General features: G+C 46.0%; 2 protein-coding genes across 2 annotated transcripts in view; both read right to left on the bottom strand.

The window, feature by feature from the left end:
- Positions 1-3,531: 3,531 nt before the first annotated feature.
- On the bottom strand, positions 3,532-11,074 carry LOC308131160 (gap junction beta-2 protein-like). The gene is made up of 2 exons (XM_080497776.1): positions 10,967-11,074; positions 3,532-5,418 (listed from the first exon to the last, which is right to left on the bottom strand). The coding sequence occupies exon 2, from the start codon at positions 5,392-5,394 to the stop codon at positions 4,606-4,608; it is 789 nt and encodes a 262-aa protein (XP_080353902.1). The 5' UTR covers positions 5,395-5,418; positions 10,967-11,074; the 3' UTR covers positions 3,532-4,605.
- A 2,684-nt stretch (positions 11,075-13,758) lies between these two features.
- Positions 13,759-25,605, bottom strand: part of cryl1 (crystallin, lambda 1) — a 32,491-nt gene continuing 20,644 nt past the window's right edge. Inside the window, exons 7-9 of the mRNA XM_080498648.1 lie at positions 22,795-22,903; positions 15,895-16,001; positions 13,759-14,866 (exon numbers count right to left, since the gene is read on the bottom strand). Coding sequence (XP_080354774.1) covers positions 14,759-14,866; positions 15,895-16,001; positions 22,795-22,903 — 324 coding nt within the window. The 3' untranslated portion in view covers positions 13,759-14,758. The remainder of the gene's footprint in view (positions 14,867-15,894; positions 16,002-22,794; positions 22,904-25,605) is intronic.

The following is a 25,605-nucleotide window of genomic DNA, read 5'->3' as shown; positions in this document are numbered from 1 at the left end:
GACCCAGACTCCTTTTTAGCGCCACGAGCTTTGTCCAGCTTTTGTCTGATTCTGGTTCAGCCAAACTGGAAGAATTCACTTAAACGACCTGTCACATTCCGCTCTTCCTTCACGTTCCTCCTTGTTTGTGCAGGACAATATTCACAGCAGTGTTCATTCCATGATACCTTTCAAAGTGGAGATGTCAACACTTAAACACGACAAGCAAATCCATCTGCCATCCTTGGTGCCATCTGGAGCGTCGACCCGCCCTGATCCCAGACCCAGAACCAGAGCCAGAACCAGCACCGCTCTCACGGCTCGATCACAGTTTGTGGGTGTGAAGAAGAAAAAAGTCAAAAAAAACTTCTCCACAAACTCATTCATGCAGAAAGTCCTCCAGGCCGCCGTGTCTCGTCACTGCGTCTTTACGCACGAGGAACGTTTCCTCAGTGGTCGTTAGTTGGTGGAGGCTTCCTGCAGTCGGACCTGGGGCTCGGCTGAACGGAGCTGCCTCCCGGTTCCAGCCATGTCTGGACTGTCACATTGTGTGACCATGCATGAGTGAATCCACAGAGTCATCAGCCTGCCCCGAGCCGCACCACGCCCCCGACGCCCAAACCCGTCCGCCCGAATGTGCGGACCAGTTGGCGCAAATGCGCCCCGGACCTCTTCACGGTACCTCGGTGGACCCGGATCACAAGTGTTTACATTAATGGTGACATGTATTGGAGCCTAAAACTGTCTGGTTGCTCTCGTGACGAGCTGTTGAGCACTCGACTGAAAGATATAGAAAATAATCCCTTTTATACATTTACAGGCGTCATCAGGTTCACACGTCCAGTCCAACTGATCCACCAGAACCAGGACTCTGTTTGTTTCCTCATAAGAGAGGCTGTGATGTTCTTGGATCGCATCTTTGATGTTCAGCCTCTTTTGTAAAGGTCAATAAAATATTAGGAGAATAGAAGGACGTGTGTTTATATCATTTTATTCCGCCGTCGGCTCCACTTGGGAAGTTACCTTCAGTAACTGAAACACTCAGGGAACGAAACCAAAATCAAGCAATTTCACGCTACAGAAAGGAAATAAAAAGAGAAACGGAAAAGTGTGCCTCAGAATGTAAAAACAGTTTGTAATGTAAGAGTATATGAACACTTCTTATTCAAGGGTATGCGTCATTGTTCTGTAAAGCTTAGCTGTAAAAAACAAAACAAAACAAAACAATGAAGGCTTCAGTTTGTGTTTATGATTGCTAAATCAGTTTTTCAGGGGAGAGGTGCCCCCCCCCCCCCCCCCCCCCCGCGCCCCCCCCACTGCGCTGGATTCACATTAAATCCTGTCCTGTTTCTTTTGTTGAGACCTTCCCAGGAGCAGATATAATGTTATGATTCCATCATAGGAAGTGAAGCTATGGGGTCAAACTGGACAGTCTGTAGAGCCGGACTAGTAAAGCGAGTGTCGCCTCCCCAACTAGTCTAGAAATGTGAAAAAGGCAGAACAAGACAAAACGAACACCACCCCGGTTTGTCTGCACTGATTGATGAAACATTAATCAAAGAACAGTGAAGTGAAATGATCCCATCCATTCTTCTCTCTTTGCTGTGAAACGTGTTCACAGGCCTCCTGCTGTGCCATCCAGTGGTGGAGCACATGTGGTGGTCAGGCCATGAAAAACCAGGAGAGTTTACTGGTTTTAGGTTCATGCTTTAGAAACAAGGTGGCTGAAACGTACTGGAAACACCGGAATCAAGACAATGACAATCGTACTCGTGGTGAAGTGAGTCAGTGAGTCAGTGAGTCAGTGAGTCAGTGAGTCAGTGAGTCAGTGAGTCAGTGAGCAGTGAGTCAGTGAGTAAGTGAGTCAGTGAGCAGTGAGTCAGTGAGTCAGTGAGTCAGTTATCCTGCTAACCTTTAATAGAACCTCCTCAACTGCCAGTTATGTAACTCCGACACCCCCTGACCCTGGTTTCTATAATGACCCTGGTTCCTATAATGACCCTGGTTTCTATAATGACCCTGGTTTCTATAATGACCCTGGTTCCTATAAGACCCTGGTTTCTATAATGACCCTGGTTCCTATAAGACCCTGGTTCCTATAATGACCCTGGTTCCTATAAGACCCTGGTTCCTATAAGACCCTGGTTCCTATAATGACCCTGGTTCCTATAAGACCCTGGTTCCTATAATGACCCTGGTTTCTATAATGGCCCTGGTTCCTATAAGACCCTGGTTCCTATAAGACCCTGGTTCCTATAAGACCCTGGTTTCTATAATGACCCTGGTTCCTATAAGGAGGAGGAGCAGGAGGAGCAGGAGGAGGAGCAGGAGGAGGAGCAGGAGGAGCAGGAGGAGGAGGAGGAGGAGCAGGACGAGCAGGAGGAGCAGGAGGAAGAGGAGTAGGAGGAGGAGGAGGAGCAGGAGGAGAAGGGGGAGGAGGAGGAGGAGGAGGAGGAGGAGCAGGAGGAGACGGAGCAGGAGGAGGAGCAGGAGGAGGAGGAGCAGGAGGAGCAGGAGGAAGAGGAGGAGCAGAAGGAGGAGGAGCAGGAGGAGGAGCAGGAGGAGCAGGAGCAGGAGGAGGAGGAGCAGGAGGAGGAGGAGGAGGAGGAGCAGCAGGAGCAGCAGGAGGAGCAGGAGGAGGAGCAGGAGCAGGAGCAGGAGGAGGAGCAGGAGCAGGAGGAGGAGCAGGAGGAGCAGGAGGAGAAGCAGGAGGAGCAGGAGGAGCAGGAGGAGGAGCAGGAGGAGCAGGAGGAGGAGGAGGAGGAGGAGCAGGAGGAGCAGCAGGAGGAGCAGGAGGAGGAGCAGGAGCAGGAGCAGGAGGAGGAGCAGGAGCAGGAGCAGGAGGAGCAGGAGGAGCAGCAGGAGGACCAAGCTGTTGCCGGTCCAGACGGTCCTGGTGCTCCTCACGAGGAGACACCATGATGAGTGTTTGGCTGTAATAAGGCCTCAGTGGAAGCCGATACAGCAGCAGGGCTCACCTCCCTGCAGCAACAACAACAACAACAACAACAACAACAACAACACGAGGGGCAGCAAGACATTAAGTTGCTTTAGTTTCTGGAAACTCAATATGAATAATTCACAATAGGATGCATTTTATTCCCCAACTGCCTTTTAAACTGGAGCCAATAGGATCAGAAATGAAATGTAAACATGCTTTAGACTCTGTGGTTCACATCATCAGTGTATAAATACAAAATAACACCCAGGAGCTGGTCTGTGGCTCTTTTACATTAAAGAGTTGAGGTGGTCTGATCAGGAGGCTTCACACCAGTTTACCAGGTAAACTGGAAACCAGGGAATAAACCAGGACAAATAGAAAAGAGCCTCTTTGGTCGTCACTTATTATTTTTGCATTTGTGTTATTAAATGAATATTGCTCTCTTTTTGAAGACCGGCTCCACTGCCCAGTTTGTTTTCAGAGAGTAACTCACGTGTCGTACAATCTGTTTATAAAGCACAAAAGAAGAATAGTAATAAAAACTGCATATTTCATATAGCAAACATTTAATAAAAAAAAAAAAAAAAAAGAAATCTTTAAAATGTTCAACATTTGTGGGGAAATAAAATTAATCATATCAAATACATTAAAATACTTTCACTCCAGGTTAAAACACTCCAGGAAACAAGCGTAAACTCTAATAAAGTGTTGTGATTTGGCAGGAAAGAGTTTGTTCATGTTACACACACATTTCTTAAAAACACACTTTGTAATCAGTTCTAAACACACAAAAGTTGAAAACTAAAAACTCACTTGAAAAGTCATTGGATTCGATATGACACTGATCATAAGTCTTCTTTTTGTCATCAGTTTGAAGAAAAACAGATTAAAAAGGAACCAAAGCTAATCTATTGTAAACTACACGCCAGCATCTTCTCCTCCTTCACTTTTCACGACTTCATTTGTTCTCTGTCATTTTAAAAACCGAAAACCCTCTTCAGGCTGTGAGGAAGGTGCTCGTGTTGGGACAGTTCAGACCGTCACCACTAGGTGTCAGTGTCGGCCGAGTCTTCTCTGCTCCAAACACGTTGAGCCTCACTGTCAAGCAACTTCAAATTAAAAGCTTCCTCACTGAGGTGGAGAGAGAACATTACAGCGTCTGCTTTCAAAGTAACACTTCCTGGCGGAACGTCGACCAGGTGAGGAAATTCATAGTTGAGAAGAACACTGGAACACAAACACCCTGTTTTGGCCGAGGCTGCTCATCCAGGGCGACCCCGGGGGGACCCAGGGGGACCCGAGGTTGACCCCAGGGTGACCCCGGGGTGACCCCGGGGTGACCCCAGGGGCACCCCAGGGGGACCCCGGGGTGTCCACATACCACATACATTCTGATGTTTCTACAGTGGAGACGGTGAGGTGGTGCAGCAGCTGGAGGAGGTCCCTCAGCAGCTGGAGGAGGTCCCTCAGCAGCTGGAGGAGGTCCCTCAGCAGCTGGAGGAGTTCCCTCAGCAGCTGGAGGAGGTCCCTCAGCAGCTGGAGGAGGTCCCTCAGCAGCTGGAGGAGGTCCCTCAGCAGCTGGAGCAGCTGGAGGAGGTCCCTCAGCAGCTGGAGGAGGTCCCTCAGCAGCTGGAGGAGGTCCCTCAGCAGCTGGAGGAGGTCCCTCAGCAGCTGGAGGAGGTCCCTCAGCAGACGGTCTTGTTGCAGGAGGAATCTGCGTTGGACGACAGCAGCATCTCGTTCTTCTTATTGTCACGTGCGACGCTTTCCGTGAAGGCGTGTTTGGCCTTGCCGGGGCTGGAGGAGCACCTCAGGATGGCCTTGACGATGAGGTAGCACAGCTCGGCCACGTTCAGGATCATGCAGATGGCCGAGGAGGACACCATGAAGATGGTGAAGACGGTCTTCTCCGTGGGCCTGGAGATGAAGCAGTCCACCTTGTTGGGGCAGGGCCACTGCTCGCACTTCACGATCCGGGGCATCTGGAAGCCGTCGTAGACGAAGTACAGCGCGTACATGAAGCCGCCCTCGAAGATGAGGCGGAAGAACAGGCTGCAGGTGTAGGTCCACCACAGCGGCCCGGTGATGGGCAGACGCCTCCTCTTCAGCGTCTCCAGGTCGCTGTCGTTCATCTTGTCGCTCCTGTTGGAGGCCAGCATGGTCCTCTTGTCCCCGCGCTTCCTGTAGGCCACGTGCATGGCCACCAGCAGGGCCGGCGTGGACACGAAGATGAGCTGGAGGCACCACAGGCGGATGTGCGACACGGGGAAGAAGTGGTCGTAGCACACGTTCTTGCAGCCCGGCTGCTGCGTGTTGCAGGTGAAGTCCGACTGCTCGTCGCCCCAGACGCTCTCGGCCGCCAGGACCAGGATGGTGATGCGGAAGATGAAGAGGACGGACAGCCAGATCTTCCCCAGGCTGGTGGAGTGCTTGTTGACGCCGCCCAGCTGGGCGTAGAGGGCGCCCCACGTCATTGTGCCAAGAGGACTGACGACGACCTGCAGGGGCACAAGCAGGTCTCAGGTCAGATCTGGCGTCTCAAAAACAAGGTGATCTGACGTCATCATCACTATCAGACAAGACAACACCAGGAAAAGTCCCTCCTGTGTGGGGACGTCCTCACGTTGACCTGAAGTCTGACGTCCTGCTGGACGTCCAGCTGTTCTGAGCAGCAGCAGCGTTTTTCACACGTTTCAAACTGTCTCATTTCTAAAAAATGTCCCATGAATCAAAGTGACTCAGATCTTTTACAGTGTGTTTGTGTGATGGTGGAGGAGTTTACATGTTCATGTTGAAGGCCGCTGGTCCTTTATTCAACCACATTCATTTACAATCGGTTTCTGAATAAAGTCCACAAAGGTCCCAAAAGTATGTTCCACTCAAACAATTAATTTGACGATTATTTCTACTTAAAAAGTATAAAGTAAAAATTTTTTAAAAAGTCTTTTACTTTCCTACTGATGTGTATTTTTTTTTATCGTTCCAATAGTTTGAACATTCAATGTTCATTTAATCCTCATGAATTCAAGCTCATGTGTTTTGAAATGTTCTCAAAATGGAAATATAAAACAACAAATCAAGTGTTTCTCAGATATGTTCTTTTTAAATCTCGACATATTTTTCTATTTGAACTTGATCAGTAGTTCAGAGGCTTCGATCACAATCCAGAGTGTTGGAGCATCAAGTCTTCTTTTCCAGGGCAGCAGTGTAACGAGGAGGAGAAGAAGAAGAAGAACGTTTCTATTTCTCGTGGAAAATTAGTAAAAAAGTTTTGCTTGTCAAAAATCCAAATATGAAATGAATGTCGTTTTATTTCATTTGTACATTTTAGCGTCATTCTGTAATTGTTCATTGGAATTAGCCTCAGGTGAGCTGCATGTCGCTCCTGAACGCCTCCTGTGCTGCATCAGGTGCTGCTCTGCTGCTCTGCTGCTCTGCTGCTCTGCTGCTCTGCTGCTGCTCTGCTGCTGCTGCTCTGCTGCTGCTCTACTGCTGCTGCTCTGCTGCTCTACTGCTGCTCTGCTGCTGCTCTACTGCTGCTGCTCTGCTGCTCTACTGCTGCTCTACTGCTGCTCTACTGCTGCTCTGCTGCTGCTCTACTGCTGCTCTACTGCTGCTCTGCTGCTCTGCTGCTGCTCTGCTGCTCTACTGCTGCTCTACTGCTGCTCTACTGCTGCTCTACTGCTGCTCTGCTGCTCTGCTGCTCTGCTGCTGCTCTGCTGCTCTACTGCTGCTCTACTGCTGCTCTACTGCTGCTCTGCTGCTGCTCTACTGCTGCTCTACTGCTGCTCTGCTGCTCTGCTGCTCTGCTGCTCTACTGCTGCTCTACTGCTGCTCTGCTGCTCTACTGCTGCTCTACTGCTGCTGCTGCTGCTGCTCTGCTGCTCTGCTGCTCTGCTGCTCTACTGCTGCTCTACTGCTGCTGCTCTGCTGCTCTGCTGCTGCTGCTGCTCTACTGCTGCTGCTGCTCTGCTGCTCTACTGCTGCTGCTCTGCTGCTCTACTGCTGCTGCTCTACTGCTGCTCTGCTGCTGCTCTGCTGCTGCTGCTCTACTGCCGCTCTACTGCTGCTCTGCTGCTCTGCTGCTGTACTGCTGCTCTACTGCTGCTCTACTGCTCTGCTGCTCTACTGCTCTGCTGCTGCTGCTCTGCTGCTGCTCTGCTGCTCTACTGCTCTGCTGCTCTGCTGCTCTACTGCTGCTCTACTGCTGCTGCTCTACTGCTGCTGCTCTACTGCTGCTCTACTGCTGCTTTGCTGCTGCTGCTGCTGCTCTACTGCTGCTCTACTGCTGCTGCTGCTGCTGCTGCTCTACTGCTGCTGCTCTACTGCTGCTCTACTGCTGCTGCTGCTGCTCTGCTACTCTACTGCTGCTCTACTGCTGCTCTACTGCTGCTGCTCTGCTGCTGCTCTGCTGCTCTACTGCTGCTCTACTGCTGCTGCTCTGCTGCTGCTCTACTGCTGCTCTGCTGCTCTACTGCTGCTCTACTGCTGCTGCTCTGCTGCTCTGCTGCTGCTCTACTGCTCACATTCTAGAGGGTTTCAGTGGATTAAAGCCTGATTCTGTCCCCAAACAACCAAACAACCTTCGCCTGGTCACAGAAACAGACGTGTGACTGGAGAAGTAGTTTGATGTGATGAGAAACTGCAGGAGTGTAACGATGGAAGAGTTTAGTGTTGAACAGTTTAGTCACCATCAAACCAGCAGGGAACAGCTGATCTATTAGCTCTGAATCTTAATTGATTATTTGTCCTTTGCTATTTGGCAGCTCATGGACACACGGACTTCTACCTGCTGTTGGCCTCCTTGTTTTTCTCCCCCATAAAAACCAGTTTGAATGTTCCTGAGCTCCGGAGATCAAGATCCTAAGTGGTGCAGCCGTCATGGAACCTTCAGACTGGAGATAAACAACCTTCATAGAGACGTCCCAGGCAGGGTAATCTTCATTTAACCCTATAATGCCAAATGCATCAAATTTGATACAACCATTTCTGAGGCCTATTGCATCACCCTATGGTAGAAACTTCACTCAAAACCCTCTTGTAGCCAATCTGATACTTGTCTTCTACCCCCTGGTGGATACCTTTATCACTACAACAATTCAGACACAGCACAGTGGACAATCCAAGATGGCCACTTTCAGATGGTCCCCAACTCACTGGATCAGGGTCAAGAAAATTGGAATTTTTATGATTTTCCAGTGACATTTTCTATGAAATTTTTTATAATATTCTAACATGAGTACTTAATCTGTTGAAGCAAGTTATAATTACTTACTTTTTTGCATTTTAGTATATAGTAAAATCGTGCATAAAATTTGTGTTCAAATTTGATACTACAGGTAAAAAATGGAATTTAGTAGTAAATCCCCCAATTGTTATTATCTTTTATTTCTTGGTGCAATATGCATTATATTGATCATTGTGTGTCACAAAAATGTTTTGATCAATCAATTACACATAATACAGATTGAAATGTGATATTTACAACAAATAATTGCACTCAAAAATGGATAAACCTATATTTCTTTATATGGCTAAACGGTACAGCGTTTAAGATGTCCTATGCTTACTTGATGGCAATTCAAGTGATGGAGAGGAGTTGATGTAAGAAGATGATAAGGTTTGGGATAAAGATTGGGCCCCTAATGCAGGCTTTGAATGAGAGAACTCTCGTACTAGTAGTAGCAGCAATGAGGAAGATAAAACTCTTGATGATGGGTTGGAAGAGGAGGGTCTAACAAGGTCACAGGCAACAAAACAGTTCTGGTAGAAGGGTACAGTATGAAGGATGAATAAGACCTGAGGAAACAGGGAAGAGGGTCCATGGATTACAGAGTCAACCAACCCAACGTAATAGTTGTAAGGTGGTGTGACAACAAACCCGTCAACCTGGTGTCCTCTTTTGTGGGCATCACTCCACAAGACCACGAGAAACGCAGGGAAGATCAAATAATATGTCTTGGTTCCCAGACCATCCATCGTGGAAACACACAACAGATTCATGGGGGGGGGGGGTGCAGATCTTATGGATATGCAGTCTGCCCTGTACAAATATAGTTTCAAAACCAGAAGATGGTACTTGTACATCTGGTGGCATAGTGCCACAGTGGCACTCACCAATACTTGGTCCCTGTACCAAAGAGACCTGAAGGCCTAGAGAAAAATGTCCTGCCCCTGACAAGATTTCAGGCATGGGTTAGCATTTCCCTGGTAAGTGCAGTAAAAGCAAAAGTCGGGGTTGGTGGACCATGGTCCTGGTGGTCCTCTCCACCACAGTCACCAACATCACCACCACCACAGAGGTGGCGATCCACCAGTGTGCCTCCAGATGTGAGGAGAGATATGGTTAACCACTTCTCATCCTGGGAAAAGCGACAAAGGTGCAAGAACTGCACAGGACACTTTCCCCATATGCGCTGTGGAAAATGCAACGTCCATCTCTGCCTGAACAAGGATAGAAACTGTTTCCATGATTACCACATGGCATCATAAAAGAAATGTCTTGGGAAACAGTCACAGTATTAAAAAATTAAGAGGCAGATGTTCTTGTTGTATTGCCTGAACTGCTATTTTCATGCTTACTACTGTTCATAATACAAGAAAAAGTTACGGGAAAAGGTAGCATTTTGAAAAAATAATAGGCTAATGTTCTAGTTGAATAGCCTTAACTGATGTTTTTCATGCTTACCACTGTTCATAATAAAAGAAAAAGAAAGAGGCCTAAAGAAGCTCACGTTTTTGTTGTATTGCCAGAACTGCATGTAATGCCCAATGTATCATTTACGATACAAAATGAAAAACATATTTGCAAATTATTTTTTTTATTTTTTTTTTCAGATTATGTGTAAGGGCCTAATATAGGTTCCAGATTCAAAAAATCAGAATTTTCTGACCATTATTTCTGGGGTCAGGCATTACAGGGTTAACAGCACATCATTGATTGGAAACACATTTTTTACGCTGAAGTCAGAATGTGAAGGCCGACCCCACCAACTCAAGTAAATTAATACAAACACTTCCATTATTCTACGTACTATATTTGAACCTTTTCTTTTGAGTATGTGGTTTTACTGATGCTTACTAGTTACAGCATGTCATCCTGGATTACTACCAAGAATGAACAGAATTGGAATTTGAAACATTTTAATCATAATTTCTGAAAAAGTAAAAATCTCCATATATTTATTGTTGGACTGGGAAATGAGCCTTGAATGTAAATGTTTTATCCAGATAAACTGAACTGAAAGCTGTCTGTCGACAATGTAATCAAACACAGTTAGTATTCCTTCAACAAAGGTACTTTTACTTACTTGAGTACACAGTTTCAGTCGACACCTCAGTATATCAGAAGTAGTACCTGGATACTGTTACTCTTGTATCCTAGACAGAGGTGGAGATTTCCTGATCCAACAGATAGTTCACCTTTTATCTGAGTTTTAATTCACTTAAAACATTTATGATCTAATAACAAGTCACTTTTGCATTACGAGTCAACATCCATGTTTTCAGGGGCGACATAATAACCTCTGAAGCTCAAGAAAGTCACATTAGTCTTGTGATTGAATGAGTCTCTTTGCTGCATTGCTCTTAACGTTTTGTGTTGTGAAACAACCAGCGTCCAGGTCAGGGGGGTCGTGGGGGGGGTTAAAGGCCATGTGTTGAACACCCGTGTCCAAGTTTTTAATGTGCACAAACTAAGAAATGAACATGACGTCTTATATACGGGTAAAGGTGGGATTCTTTTTTGTTTCCTCTCCAATTTCAGGTGTAAATACAAATAAATGATTTGGAAGTCAATAGATTACATAAAAATTGGATGTGTGGGCATTTATGTTTTCTGTTTTCTCTGTTAAAAGCACCTTGGAATGACTGTGTAGTATTTGGTGCTATATAAATAAAGTTGAATTGGATTGAATTGAATTGATTCCCTGAATTATAGAATTCTTTTTCCTTAAAAAATTAAAAATAAAAAAAATCTCCATTTGTATTAAAAACAAGTTGATAGTGAGATCCTGGCATTAAAACCCAGTAAACACAGAAACTCACCCGTCTCTGTGGAACTGATCCTCAATATCAGCAAGTTTCCATGAACAATAATCCTTCTTGGTGGCGAGAGGAAGACGTGTGGATGAAATGCAGTTGGTCTGGTTGTGGTGCAGGCTGAGAGGTGCACCTGAGTCCTCCTCCAGGACGGAGGGTGGAGCTCAGGGTGGAGCCAGCAGCACTCATCCACATACCAAACCTCAGAGGAGTGGAGCCGCCAACACAACCTGTCGCTGCTTTATTTCTAGTTCTTCCAGGAACTCTCCTCATCTCCAGTCTCATGGCGTGCACACGTACTCCAGAATAGCCAGAATTCTCCATTCCTACGGTGAAATAACAATGTTCCTCATGAAGTTGACCTTAATCTTATTCCCACTGCTCAGAATCTCTGCGTCCTGCAGGCTGTATGCTGCTCCGTGGAGGGAGCAGACGTCCGAGCAGCAATCTGCCCACTAAATGATTATTCACTTCTTTTCATTATTACATTGAAAACAGTGACAGGTATTTCATTAAAGCTGCATTTTGAGTGTGAGTATTATTTCAGATTTGCGCCAGTAAGAATGGAAAACAATAGAAATGTGTGACCCTCTTGCCATATTGCCTATTTTTGCTGGTGACATTTGTTAATTAGCAGTTTGAGAGGAGCAGCTCTCCGTTTATTTGTACATTGAGGTGAGTTCTAAAGACGTCAGGCTCTGAATGTGACCTTCCACTGCGATCTTCACGTTCCATTGGACTGAAAGAGGCTTTGAGAGGTTCTGAGTGTCGCTGCAGAAGCTTCCATGGTCATGTTAGCAGCAGAACCAACCTTTTCCCTTCATTTGTTACCGTTTGACCACATCTTTGATTCTCTATTCTGAAAAAGAATTGATAAATACTCAATATTTAGTGCTTGTTTGTGAGATGAAGTGTAGGAGTGAAAAAAACAGGGAATTGTCTGGAGCTCTCGCTCGTCACGCACGTTAAGTACTTTTGATTTGATTTGATTTGAAGCTTTATTGTCATTGTACGTGGCACAGCGAAATTGCGGTGTAGCTACAATAGACACACAGACATACAATGGAACGCAGGCAGCCATTCTCACATTCAGCATCGCATTCGTATCTGCAGACACACCGTATATACAGAATAACCTAAACATTCACACGTACATTCAGCCCTCACACAGACCCGCTCACACACACACCCAGATGAGTGAGTAAGGTAAAAGAAAAAGAAGAAACAGTGCAGTGCAGGCTATAATACCGATAATAAGTTACATAAAATACAAAACTAGCTCCTTGAGGTACCTTGGCTGAATGAGTATGTGCGGTTTGAGCACAAGGTACATGTTAATGCACAGAAAATAGTATATTGCACACAGTCTGAGGTAGTAGTTCTTCAGTGTTCAGTGCAGTGATGGCTTGAGGAAAGAAACTGTCTCTTCGTCTGTTGGTCCTGGTCCTGATGGAGCGGTACCGCCGGCCTGAGGGCAGCAGTTCAAACAGCTGGGTGTCGTCAGCTGTGATGGCCTCAGCTCTTCTGAGGCGCCGTGACGTGTAAATGTAGAAGTACGTACGTACGTGGACGGCTTCGCCATGCAGCTGCCAACCCGCAAGTCTCACATTGTTCGTTGAAAGTATTGAGAAGAGTGTGATCATGTCATTGAGTTCCAGTTGTCCCAAACAGAAGGTGCAGTTGTTTCCAGGATTCTCAGAGACTCTAAGTATGTTTGTACCATCGATGATTGTCAAAGTGAGATTATTGTTAAAAGCCTGCTGAGATACGGAGATGCACTGACTTAACTCGTGTTTCAGCGTCTCAAGCTGGGCTGAATGTCCTCTTTTCTCCTTCCCACAGATCATTCAGTAGTTTTACAGTAATGAATGTATATACGCAAATTTACTTCTCCTCAAGTACATTAAACTGCGAGGGTAAACAAGTAAATACATGGAAAACTCCCACTAGAACTAGATGTTTTACGCAGTATGAAAATACCTCCTGTTGTAAAGTTCCTGCTCTGCAACTGCGCGTTTTTGTATTTCTTTGTGATTTGCAAGATTGTGGTGATAAAAATGTGAAGGATTCCAACATTCCAATGCAGCACAAATAAAACGAGCATGAGGTGTAAAGAGAGGCAGCCATGCAGTGAGATTCCCTGCATCATGCAGTGATTCATGTAGGATTTGATGTCTGAGCGAGTCTCAGTGCTTCAGAAGGTCCACAAGACATTTGATGCTCCTACAACACCTAAGTCTGATTTACAACAAGCAGCTTCAATTCAAACCTTCTGATCTGTTTTGTTTTTTAAAGAGAAGATTAAGGTTTATAGTGACACTTTTTTACAGAACAAATCGCCATAATGGAATTCCTGACAATGTGCTCAATCCCACCAGTTTCTACTGATTGATATGTCGACTTGAGCTTCCTTTTTCTTTTACTTTTTTAGAACAGTATTTCTGCTTCTAAGTACAATTTCAGCAGCTAAATCTGCATTTATAATTGACAGTCTCTAAATTGGGCCCTCAGGGCAGCAGCGGGCAATTTGCAGATAAACCATTGGTCTTTATTTCCCTGTCGATTTAAAAAAAAGAAAAAATTCTATAAGATGACTCAAACTCTTAGTTTTTATATGTACATATATATATATATATTTTTTTTTTAAAGGTGCTGCAGCTCGGGAAGTGTCTGTTGCTGAGTGATTCCTCTGAAGTGGGTTTGCCGACTTCACAGCTCAGGTAACTACAGTACAAACACATCGACAAGACAAAATGTCACGAGAGGCAAACGTCAAACTGTAAGTTTATTGTTGCATAACCAGGTGATTGAAAACGCACAACCTGTTTGGCTCACAAAAAGCTCATTGAGCTGTTTTCTTTAGCATCAGTTACTTTACTGGCGTCTGTGATTCCCGTCAAACTCAAAGCTAATCAGTTGAGAGAAGCTGGATTTGGGGTTGAAGTCGGTCCAGTCTGAGCTTCGTCTGATCAAACATCAGGAAGCAGTTTGTTTCTTTCCCATCTTGCGTTGTGATTGAATCCCGTGGTGGTCGCCGGCGTCACGTCGTGTCTCCGTGAAAAGAAATCGCCTCCACGAGTTGCTCCCATGACAAGTTCCAGTCGTCGTTTCCACGACTCAGCGCTCTTCTAATCCAACCCTCCTCATCGGTTCGTCTCGGTGGCGTCAAACGGAAATCCGCTCAATACCGCAGCAAACAGCCCAGCGTGACGCCAAACCATTCACAACTTTTTAATTGTCAGAGGCATCTGGGTGGATTTCCCCATGAGGAAGAGGAAAGTATTTATTTATCTGAACATGGCAATAATTACACAAATGATGGATTTAAAAATCAAAACATTGTTTCATTGTACATTTTTCATGAAATTTGCTGATAGAAATGCAAAAAGAGTATTTTTAAAATCATATTTTCGCATTCTTTAGAAGAAGTCTCAGGACCTATTGGTATTTAGTAATTCTGTGCCAGTGTGTTTCCTGCAGCAGCTCAAACTGGAGGGACGTGTTCAGGACAATCACTGAAGTACGTCAATATACCGACATCAACCTAAAAAAGCCCCACATCGTCTGTCGTTTCTTTACAGTACGGACAGAAGGCAGTTGAGGACACTAGGAAAAACACTATTTGGGTGATCTGAAAACAGAATTTTCTTCTTAAGTCATGAAATCTATTCCAAATTTCACAGATTATAAGAGTAATTAAGGACCAACAAAGGCAGAGGAGGTTTCCAGGAGCGTCTGGTTCCGAGGCTCCACTCAGGTCACATGGGTCAAACATGTGACGTGTCCTGGATGTGGACGTCACTGGTGGTCGTCCTTCAGCCGGGCCAGATGCATGAGGAGCCGGTCCCTCCTCTCCTTCCTGGCCGACAGGTGAGACTCGTCGCCGGGAATCAGCTGGTACATCTCCTGAGGAGCAGAGAAGAGAACCGGGATGACAACAGCACATTTCACTTCCAGAAATACATCGTCCTTCTCATTGCATGAGGTGTTTCACATTAACACGACTGCTGCTGATACCTTGAGTCTGTTTTGTTATTTCAGAGAAACATCCTGAAGACGTTATGGTCTCTTCTGCCCCTCCTCACGGCAGTGCCGTCACCTTAACATGAGTCCAGATATTTACTCTTCTTTGGTACTTTTGGTGGACTGAATCTCATACAGGCACATTTCAGACTCACTTAACAAAACACATTTTAGCCAAACTGTAAAACAGAAAAAAGTAAAAGTAGCCCCCATTGAGAGCCACTTGTGCATTTTTTTCCACAATCATCTGGTGACAGCAAAACTTCATGTCAATGATGACTTTGTTTTAAAATGTACATCAGCTCTGTGAAGCAGCCCGAGACACATTTCAGGTCATCACAACTAGAACGTCTGAGGTTTTCTTACAATCGGCCTCAAACTGATGTCATTAGTATGAGATCAAACTGAGCAGGTAAGGAAACGTGTGGGAATTTAGTTCCACACTTTACAAGGTGTCGCAAGTGAAAAAGTTCACTACGTCATTCTAATAATAATCTACGAGTCATTAGGGATTTTATAGAATCTCCAAAAGAAACAAAACTTCAGAGTGAATCTTAAGTGTTTAAATAGCTAACCCTAACCTGAAGGTTGTTTTCACTGAAAAGCACTAAAGAAACAAAGATCAATCCCTCACTGTTGTTTTCTTTTTGTTCAGCTGAAACTATTTATTGCTCCAGTGACGACCTTCAGCGGCTAACGACCTTCAGCGGCTAACGTTTAACCGCCGCCGAGAGATTGTGACTGAGTGACGCTCACTGAGGAGTCGGACACGGAGAGGAGAGGGACTCATGACTGTCAGTCACGCAGGAATAACGACACTGTGGAAAAGGTATTAATGAAAACATTTCTGCACAATACGAGTTGCTATGAACGAGTGTGAATGCTTGATGTGGCTTTGGTACCAAACTTACATTGGTGACCTTCTTGGCTCCGTCGCCACGGAACTCTGGTACCGGGCCGGCGGAGTGGAGGAGCCTCGTGATGCCGTCACCGTATCGTCGCATGTAGTCTTCCAGACCTGGACGGAGGGAGCAGGTCACATGGAGGCACTGCAAGGACTTACCGGCTGATCACACAATTTAATGTGTCGCGTTTCAGGATGACCTGAACCCTAACCCTACACCCTAACCCTAACCCCTAACCCTAACCCCAAACCCCTAACCTTGACACTAACCCCTCTAACCCTTACCCCTAACCCCAACCCCTACCACTAACCCCTACCCCCAACCCTAACCCTAACCCTAAACCCTTAACACTAAACCCTAGCCCTTAACCCTAACCCCTACCCCTAACCCCTACCCTCTAACCCTAACCCTCAGTAAACCCTAACCCTAACCTTAACCCTAATCCCAACCCCAAACCCTAACCCTTACCCCTAACCCCAACCCTAGCCCTAACCCTAAACCCCTAACCTTAACACTAAACCCTAACCCCAAACCCTAATCCCAACCCCAAACCCTAACCCTTACCCCTAACCCCTAACCTTAACACTAAACCCTAACCCCTAACCCTAAACCCCTAACCTTAACACTAAACCCTAACCCCAAACCCTAATCCCAACCCCAAACCCAAACCCTAACCCCTAACCCCTAACCTTAACACTAAACCCTAACCCCTAACCCTAAACCCCTAACCTTAACACTAAACCCTAACCCCCTAACCCCTACCCTCTAACCCTAACCCCTACCCCTAACCCTCAGTAAACCCTAACCCTAACCCCTAACCTCAACCCTAACCCCAAACCCTAATCCCCTAACCCCAACCCCAAACCCTAACCCTAAACCCCTAACCCTACCCAACCTAACCCTAACCCACACAGCTCAAGGCAGAACATCTAAGTCTGAAACGGCTGCCAGCAACTGCTGTTGCTCAACTGGAATATGTGGGAAATGTGTGATATAGAATAGAGGTTGGACACAAATAGCGCTTGTGGTCCAGAAATGTAATTTGTTGGCACTGCATTAAAGTGAAGAGGAACATCTGTACTGTACGGCACGGAGCTATATACTTAAATCTAATGTCCAACAGGTCACATGGATCTTGAAAACTGCATGAGTGAAGCTTGTCTGAGTGCTTTGCTGGGAAAAAGACCTTTAAATATGTACAAAGGAATGATCGCATCAAGAGGCCGAGTAAACACTTTTGTTCAGGGTTTGCAATAAGAAAACTAAAGGCCAACCAATGGAACGGTTGACCTCCTCAGTTGGTGTTGAGGTTCAACTCGCCATGTCTTTAACCGTTTTACTGCAGGAAAGTAACATCAGTGAGAAAACACAGGAAGTGAGACGATCCCTGGAGACACTGCGGATCCCAAACCCTGGAATGTTTGTGTTCAAAGCAACAAGAAGAAAAACTGTTGGCACACACCTGCAGCACTTGTTTTTAAACCCAGCAGGTGAAACATGTACAGCCTGTCTTCATTCATAAGTCCAGTCCAGTTTTCTAGAAACAGTGAAGATTTGAGACTGTGCACAAGGTTTAAAAGAAATAGGGCTTTAATGGTAATCATTTATGTAACGTATGTGCAAAATTCAAGGAGTAATAAAAGAGCAGATCGATGGTTACAGATTTAGAAGTTTATCCCTCTAGTGTCTCTAACCTCCACCTCCCATCTGCTTCTGCTGAATACATAGAAGTGAATTGAGTTTAATTGGAATTTATTCATGTTGGTGTGGCTGTGAGGGGGATTCACCGGTTCTACTCAACACTTTGGCTCATTTAGGAATCTGTAATCATTCATTTGTAACGTGTGCAGGACTTTTTATGTTTTTACCTCATCGATGATTTGAGAGCTGCTCAAACAAACTGTTAAAGATAATAAATGGGTGGTGGTGGAGGTGGTGGTGTGGTGGTGGTGGAGAAGGTGGAGGTGGTGGTGGTGGTGGTGGTGGAGAAGGTGGAGGTGGTGGAGGAGGTGGTGGTGGAGGTGGTGGTGGTGGCAGTAGTGGTGGTGGAGAAGGTGGAGGTGGTGGTGGTGGTGGTGTGGTGGTGGTGGAGAAGGTGGAGGTGGTGGTGGTGGTGGAGGAGGGGGAGGTGGTGGTGGAGGTGGAGGTGGTGGCGGTGGTGGAGGAGGTGGTGGAGGTGGTGTGGTGGTGGTGGAGAAGGTGGAGGTGGTGGAGGAGGTGGTGGTGGTGGCAGTAGTGGTGGTGGAGAAGGTGGAGGTGGAGGTGGTGGCGGTGGAGGTGGTGGAGAAGGTGGAGGTGGTGGTGGAGGAGGTGGTGGAGGTGGTGTGGTGGTGGTGGTGTGGTGGTGGTGGAGGAGGTGGAGGTGGTGGTGGTGGAGGTGGAGGAGGTGGTGGTGGTGGTGGCAGTAGTGGTGGTGGAGGAGGTGGAGGTGGTGGTGGTGGAGGTGGAGGTGGTGGTGATGGTGGTGTGGTGGTGGTGGAGAAGGTGGTGGTGGAGGTGGTGGTGGTGTGGTGGTGGTGGCAGTAGTGGTGGTGGAGGAGGTGGAGGTGGTGGTGGAGGTGGAGGTGATGGTGGTGATGGTGTCTCCACAACTTCTACTACATTACTACCAAGTGATCTAAAGATTTATTCAAGAAGGAGAAGTGATGGACAGACATTCCTAATAGTTCCTATTAGATTCATGACAAATCTGTAAGACTTAAAATGGGTTTAAAATAAAGATTATTATTTGATAACAGTTGTTACTTTGTGTTTGTTTCACTCGATCATACAACATGTAAGACTAAAATACAAACATCTGTCAGACACAAGCGCATGTTTTCGTTCAGGTCGGGAGGCGAAGCGTCAAAACGAGGAACTCCTCATGAACGTCCCATATTAGCGACAATAACGTCATAAAGAGGGCGGGGCAGTTTCCTCTGCTGAGACAAGAAGGGAGGAGGTGAGGACGACATGTCTGAAGAGTAAAGTCAGTGGGGGGTCGTTCCCCTGCTGCTGCACACCTCTTTAATTCAAGCCCACCACAAGGTTCTATCTGAACCGTTCTGTCTCACTGATTCCACTGCAGAACTTCCTCAAATCACAACATTTTCTCTTTTTCTACAAATGTTCCACAACAGTACCTGGAAAGTGTTGCTGAATACTTTGAATGTTGGCACGACGCCAGGAGACCAGATGAGTGGACTCGACCGTCCTTCAAGTCCAGAGAAACATTATTGGTGTGATTTTAAACCACTTCTTCTTTTCTTTTCCTTCGTCTGGATTTGTTGGGTTTCTCTGCTAAAAGCAGCGAGACATGATGTTTGGTGCTCCAGAAATAAAGTTGAATTGAATCGTCCGTATTACACTTTGCTCCTGTTAGATTTCTTATACGTTTGTCTTCCACACATCAAAATCAATTACAACATTCAGTGATATCAAACATGGTCGTGTCACATAATGCTGTGACCAAATTGAAGGAAATATTCACGTCAGTATTTACTTCAGTGCCATGTTGACTCGGATTGAAGTGAATTTATATCTTTACAGTAAAGGATGGAAGCTTTTCCATGACGGATTCTCACAACAGATTCTACACAGGTGAAGTGAAGAAGAATCCAAACAGGCTGACCAGTTGGAGTTTTAGAAGCTGCAGTGGCCTTCAGCCTCTTTAAATGAGTCCGGCGCTGCACGACGCTGAGCAGCTGAATGATTTGTTCTTTAAACAACACACACGTCTGCATCACACTCGGAGGAGGAACACAACATGCTTCTGTCTGTTGGAGTGAAAGATCTGATGTCGTGTGCTGAACGTTGGTGCATCTTAGGAAAGTAAAAACAATGGAGACGTTGATAAATCCATCTTCTATCCTGCTTCTCCACTCAGACGCAGGGTTCTGCAGCCGCCTGGCGGTGACATCTGGCAGGTCCATCACAGGACAAACACACATTAGAGTTAGAGTCACTAATAAATAGGAAACGCACGTGTTCTGATGGTGGAACACAGAGAACAACAAGAACATCAAAGCCACAGACAGAAAGCCCCCGAAGTCAGATTTGAGCCGGGGATCCTTTCACTGTGAGGCCGCAGGGCAAACCACTCCTCCACCGTCGGCCCAGGAAACACTGGTTTCATCTCCATTTAACTGAACTTTCAAAACGTTTTAGAATTGTTACATATATTAAATGTAACATCTCAAAGCAAAATAAAACATATTATTCTGGTAAATTTCCTTCTTTGTGGCTGGAGACGATAATCATCTGAATCTAAGTTGAAGTAGTTTTAAAGGTCCCACATTACACAGTTTTTCAACAATTTAACAAAGGTGTCAGAGGTCCGACAAAACTGAAGTCAAAGTGTATTTCTCCAATTCAGCCTTTGTTCCTGAATCTCAGCCAGGAAAAGTTCCTCTGCAGCAGGATTCTCCAGGCCTGGACCTCCAGGCCTGGAGGTTTTCTCTCTCCCAGCTTCAGCTCACCTCAAACTGATGTTCACGTCGTCGTCAAGCTTGTGAACCAGCCAAGTAATGAAGCCCTTATTGCATTCAGGTGTGTGGGAGGAACATACAACATGCTGGACTTCGGACCTCGAGGAACCGAGGAACCTGCTCTAGTCTGAGAACAGACCGTTTCTGTGTCTGTACCTGTACATGCTAATAAGCTGCGTCTGTTCGGCAGTAGCGTTTCCAAGGAGAAGAAAAAATGGCCGTAATTTTAGAGGGTCAAAGTGAGTACCCATTACCAGAGGGAGTGGTTGTTTCCCCACATGATGTCATGAGGGGGAAATCTCTGATTGGCCTGTATGAGCACACGTTCGCTAAAAGGTAGTGAAGAAGATGATAAACGTTCTTGACTTCTGGGGCCTCATGCACCGACGATGGCGACACGTTACTGTTAAAAAACCAATACAAAGTGAATGACGAATCACATTGCACCTTATAGGCTCCAGCTGTTTTCAATGTTCAACATGTACATTTATGGGAGCTGATCCAAGGTGACAATATGAGTGCCGAGGCTCCTTCGGGGTTTCTGGAACATTTTATTCCTTAACGGATAGAGTTCTCCAGTACAGACATGCCTACAAAGCCACGTTTAGAAAGAGAGTCTCTGAGGCCTCTGGTATCTGATGGGAATGATTTAAGGACTTGGAGGAACAACAGGAGGTGGTCTTAGCAATCTTCTGAGAACATGATCATACTACTACTTCCCAAGCAGAAAACAAAAATGTGCAAAGAGGTTCGGTACTGTAACTACAGGTGGAGTTGGCAGCGGCTTTGAAGGCCGCGGTGTGGCTCTCCCCGGTTTGGATTACTGGTGTGAGGGGGTGCATTCATCACTTCCCATCAAAAGGCTGCTTTGTTCAGCCAAAGCGTACTTTTCTGTGTGTGTGTGTGTGTGTGTGTGTGTGTGTGTGTGTGTGTGTGTGTGTGTGTGTGTGTGTGTGTGTGTGTGTGTGTGTGTGTGTGTGTGTGTGTGTGTGTGTGTGTGTGTGTGTGTGTGTGTGCGCACATCGGGTTACTCTCTGGGTTTCACACTCCCCTTTGATATTCTCCATCTCCGTGAGGTTTCAGCCTCCGGGCTCCTGCAGCAGGTCGGTGCAGTGCAGCGACGTCGTGCTGAGACACCAGAGCAGCGCTGCTGTTGTTGTTTACCTCACACATTCCACTGTTGACTGCAACCTGTTCTCATTCAGAGGTTTTCGGGAGCTCATCCCTTACAGTGTTTAGACCAGAGGTCTCCAACCCTGGTCCTCTCCCTCCTCAGCAGACCTGACCCTAATGATGATGTCATCACCAAGGAGGTGAAAAAGCCCAATAACAGCCCCTCATTGCAATCAGGTGTGTTGAACTGGGAGGAGCTAAACCCTGCAGGACGGCCGAGGTTGGACACCTCTGGTTAGACAGTGCAGTTTCACACTCATACGTCACTGAAGAATTAGAATTGGTTACAGTTATGAGTGGGTTTTTTTAAATCAGGGCGTTGAATCATGAGTTACTTCCAGTAGGTCTTAACCACATAGTTGTGTTCCAGTGACCCATCAGCCAAGTTTCCAGTGCTGAGAGTCACTTCATGTCAGTAAAGAGGAAGAAGATGCTCTTTAGTCTGATTCAGGAAAGAAATTGATTGGTTGACAATGAAAAATTAAACCAACGGCAAAATGGTGAAGATCAACAGCAGACGAGAAGGTTAGCAGAGAGAGGCTAATGTTTATCCAATGCTGCTATAATGCATTGCAAGCTAGAATGTGAGGCGGTGTTCGGCCAGTAATCTGGAATCCAATGAAATAATAACCAACAAGCCTTTTATAAAAACGTGACTTCTGATGATATCATGATGAGATTTCACTAAATGTGACTGTAGCAGTATACAGTGCTAATTTTAAGACGTCTTCACCCACTGATGCTTTACTCCTTAGAGGTGGCACCACAGCGATGTGTTTAGTTACTTTATAAGCCGTGAACCTGTTGTTGTTGTGGTGCAGAGTGTACATAATGAAAATGTTTGTATTTCGGCAAAAATCTAACAAAACAAAAAAATTACTACAATCTCAACAGAAAGCCAATTTTGACAAAACCTTCTGCAGCAACATGCAGGGAAATGTCCAAAAACCTTCTCCTATAGCTGCTGCATTATGGATGTTTTCACAAACGCACCTCGACACTATGGATATCTCAGCTCGGGTCTCAGAGTTGTGTCTGTTTCTCTTAAGCATTGAGCCGACTGGAGCCTCAGTCGGGTTTATGGCCCATGGGCCTGATGCTCAACGGCATTTCCCAAACGCAGCCATTTTACTGAGCCAAGCATTTAGTCAAAATACTAACCTCTACCTACAAATAAACTGTATTTCAGTGGACTATCATGGTCTGATGGAATCCAGAGGCTAAATGCTGGATGGGAACCTCGTCTGAGCCAAACCGGGACCCTTACCTTCAGGGGCATTGAGGTGCATCGTTTCCATGGGTCCAATGAAGGCGTAGCGCATTCCCAGTCCCTCCGACATTACCAGGTCGATGTCCTTCACAGAGATCACGTCATCCTGATGGAATAGACAGGACAGAAAAAGGGCTGACAAACAGACCATTGTTTCACTAATCAGCCAGGAAATGTATTGATGGTCGTGTCCAGCACCAGAATTGTGCCAAGTCAAACAGTGGGTTCACACGATCCAGTGCACCAGCCCCAAGCCAAGCAGCTGAAATACACATTGAGAAGCTGAACTCCACCTCGCAGTGTCCAGGGACAAATGTATTCATTTATTCTTCTTGAAGAGATTACAGGAATATTCTGGCGATTGATTCTTACTAATGTGTTTGTGTGGTTGACTTCAAGATCGATATGCAGTGACGCTATGTATAGTGTCACTAACACTTCTGATCTTTGATTTCCTTTTTCTCCTGGCAGTTCAACACAGTCGTCGCCTTGAGAGTTTTGGACAATTCCCTTTGATCCACTCAGACTACGCCACCATATAAAGTTTCCCGTTGTGAGTCCTCTGGATCTTGAGCGAAGACAAAGTGCCTGAGGTGGATGGAGTGAAGCACAGAAGGACAGACAGAAGGCGTGGTGTGGCTGTCTCTGGTTTTAGAGATACCTGTTGGCTGACCATGGCAGAAATCAAAGCCTGGGCACAGATACAGAAAGTAGGGTGAGCAAGAGGAGAGGGACAGGGTCGTCTTTGTTTGGTCCTGCGTTCAACAACGAGCCTGTTATCTGAGCAAAGCGGGGAGGAGGGTGGGGTCTTTTCTCTGCTGTAATCACTGAGGGCAGCAAGCTGCTTTCTCAGCCGCTCTGCTTTCCAACGCTGGCCTCGACTCAACCACCACAGTCTGTGTGTGTCTGGAGGGCTGGGGTTATGTAAGAGGGACCACAAGGCCACCATCTGACAACAGACCTTGATGCTCAACGCTAAATACACGGGAATACCTGCTGCTCTGATCTTTTACTCTACTAAGAAGTATAACATAGGTACATGTAGTCCATGTCGTATAAAGATGGTGAAGAGTGAATAGACAATGTTGCTGCAGCTTCCATAGAGGAGAATGGGAAAGAGTTTTCTTTGTTTAGTGGAATTAAACATGAAAATGACTTTTGGAAAAGTCATCAGATGATTCAAAAAGCTGCAGTTCTGAGACCAAATAATATTTCCCATATTGACATGCAGAAGAGAATTTGAAGCTCTAGTTTGTAAAGCTCCAACATGTTTGAACTTGCTACTATGACTATAGAACCGCGGCAGAGCATGTTGCTCTCAAAGTCTTACTGGTACATGGTCTTCAATTATCCATCACTTTACAACTAAAGCCCCCAAAGCACGTTACATCATTCAGCACCGTCACACACACCAAAGGAGGCCCTGCAAGTGGCCGTCACTCCAATCAGAGCAATTTGGACAGGTGAAGGTGGGAATCAAACCTGCAACCTTCCGATTGGGAGATGACCACTCCACCAACCGAGCTGGAGACACCTTCGGCAAGAGTGGAGGCAGGGCTGTCAGTTATTAGGGTTTCATCCTGTGAGACCAAATCCCAGCTTGAGTTCAGTAAATAACAGTCCTGATTGTTTTTGTGTCCAACATCATTTACGTTTCTCTCAATTGCAACACACCTGAATGTAATACGGCCTCGTCACTTGGCTTTATGACAAGCTTGACGACGGCATCGACATCAGATTGAGGTGTGCTGAAGATGGATAGAGCTAGAACATGCAGGACACTGAAGATGGATAGAGCTAGAACCTGCAGGACACTGAAGACGGATAGAGCTAGAACCTGCAGGACACTGAAGATGGATAGAGCTAGAACCTGCAGGACACTGAAGATGGATAGAGCTAGAACATGCAGGACACTGAAGATGGATAGAGCTAGAACCTGCAGGACACTGAAGACGGATAGAGCTAGAACATGCAGGACACTGAAGACGGATAGAGCTAGAACATGCAGGACACTGAAGATGGATAGAGCTAGAACATGCAGGACACTGAAGCAGGGATATAACTAGAACATGCAGGACACTGAAGATGGATAGAGCTAGAACCTGCAGGACACTGAAGATGGATAGAGCTAGAACCTGCAGGACACTGAAGACGGATAGAGCTAGAACCTGCAGGACACTGACCCTTGAGGCTTGGAATTGAGGACCCCTGTTCTACGTCGTCTCCTAACCTCTAACCTCGACCCATGAAGATGGACGGCCACCCTTCAAGCGATGGGAAAACTGAAGCAGAGTTTAATTAAAATTCAAGGCCTCCACTTTAAAACAAAGTCACTGAAGCGGTTTTATCGTTGGAGTGACTTCAAACACCCCAAAAAGTCTGACAAATCTGACACTAAATACGTGTCCGTTCTTGGTCCTGTCGTTTCAGACGACGTGTCCATTAGCTTCAGACGCCCTAAATGTTGAATGTTAAAGGTCATGGCTCAGCGAAAAGGAGGAAGTGCATGAACAAGTCCAGGCAGGTCATGTCAAGCTTCCACATCTGGAACAACAGCCGTCAGAAGTCACTCTGTGGAAGATTACAAGTAGACGATTAAGACACTCATGTTTTTTCAGTTGTCATTTCCTCATCAAATTGTTGAGTATTGCGCAACAAAAACTCAAGCGAGTACATGTGAGTCATGAGTCGACACTTGAAGGACTCAAGAGACCGAGTGGTTCTAGTGTGGAGAACCAAACGGTTCCACAGACGGAGAGAAGCCACGGAAAAGACTCGGCCACCTCGAGTCTTTAGTCTGGATCTTGG

Source organism: Blennius ocellaris, assembly GCF_963422515.1.
Source record: "Blennius ocellaris genome assembly, chromosome: 6".
Taxonomy (NCBI): Eukaryota; Metazoa; Chordata; class Actinopteri; order Blenniiformes; family Blenniidae; genus Blennius; species Blennius ocellaris.
Note: the sequence above shows the minus strand (reverse complement) of the source record. Positions and strands in the feature narration are given on the sequence as shown.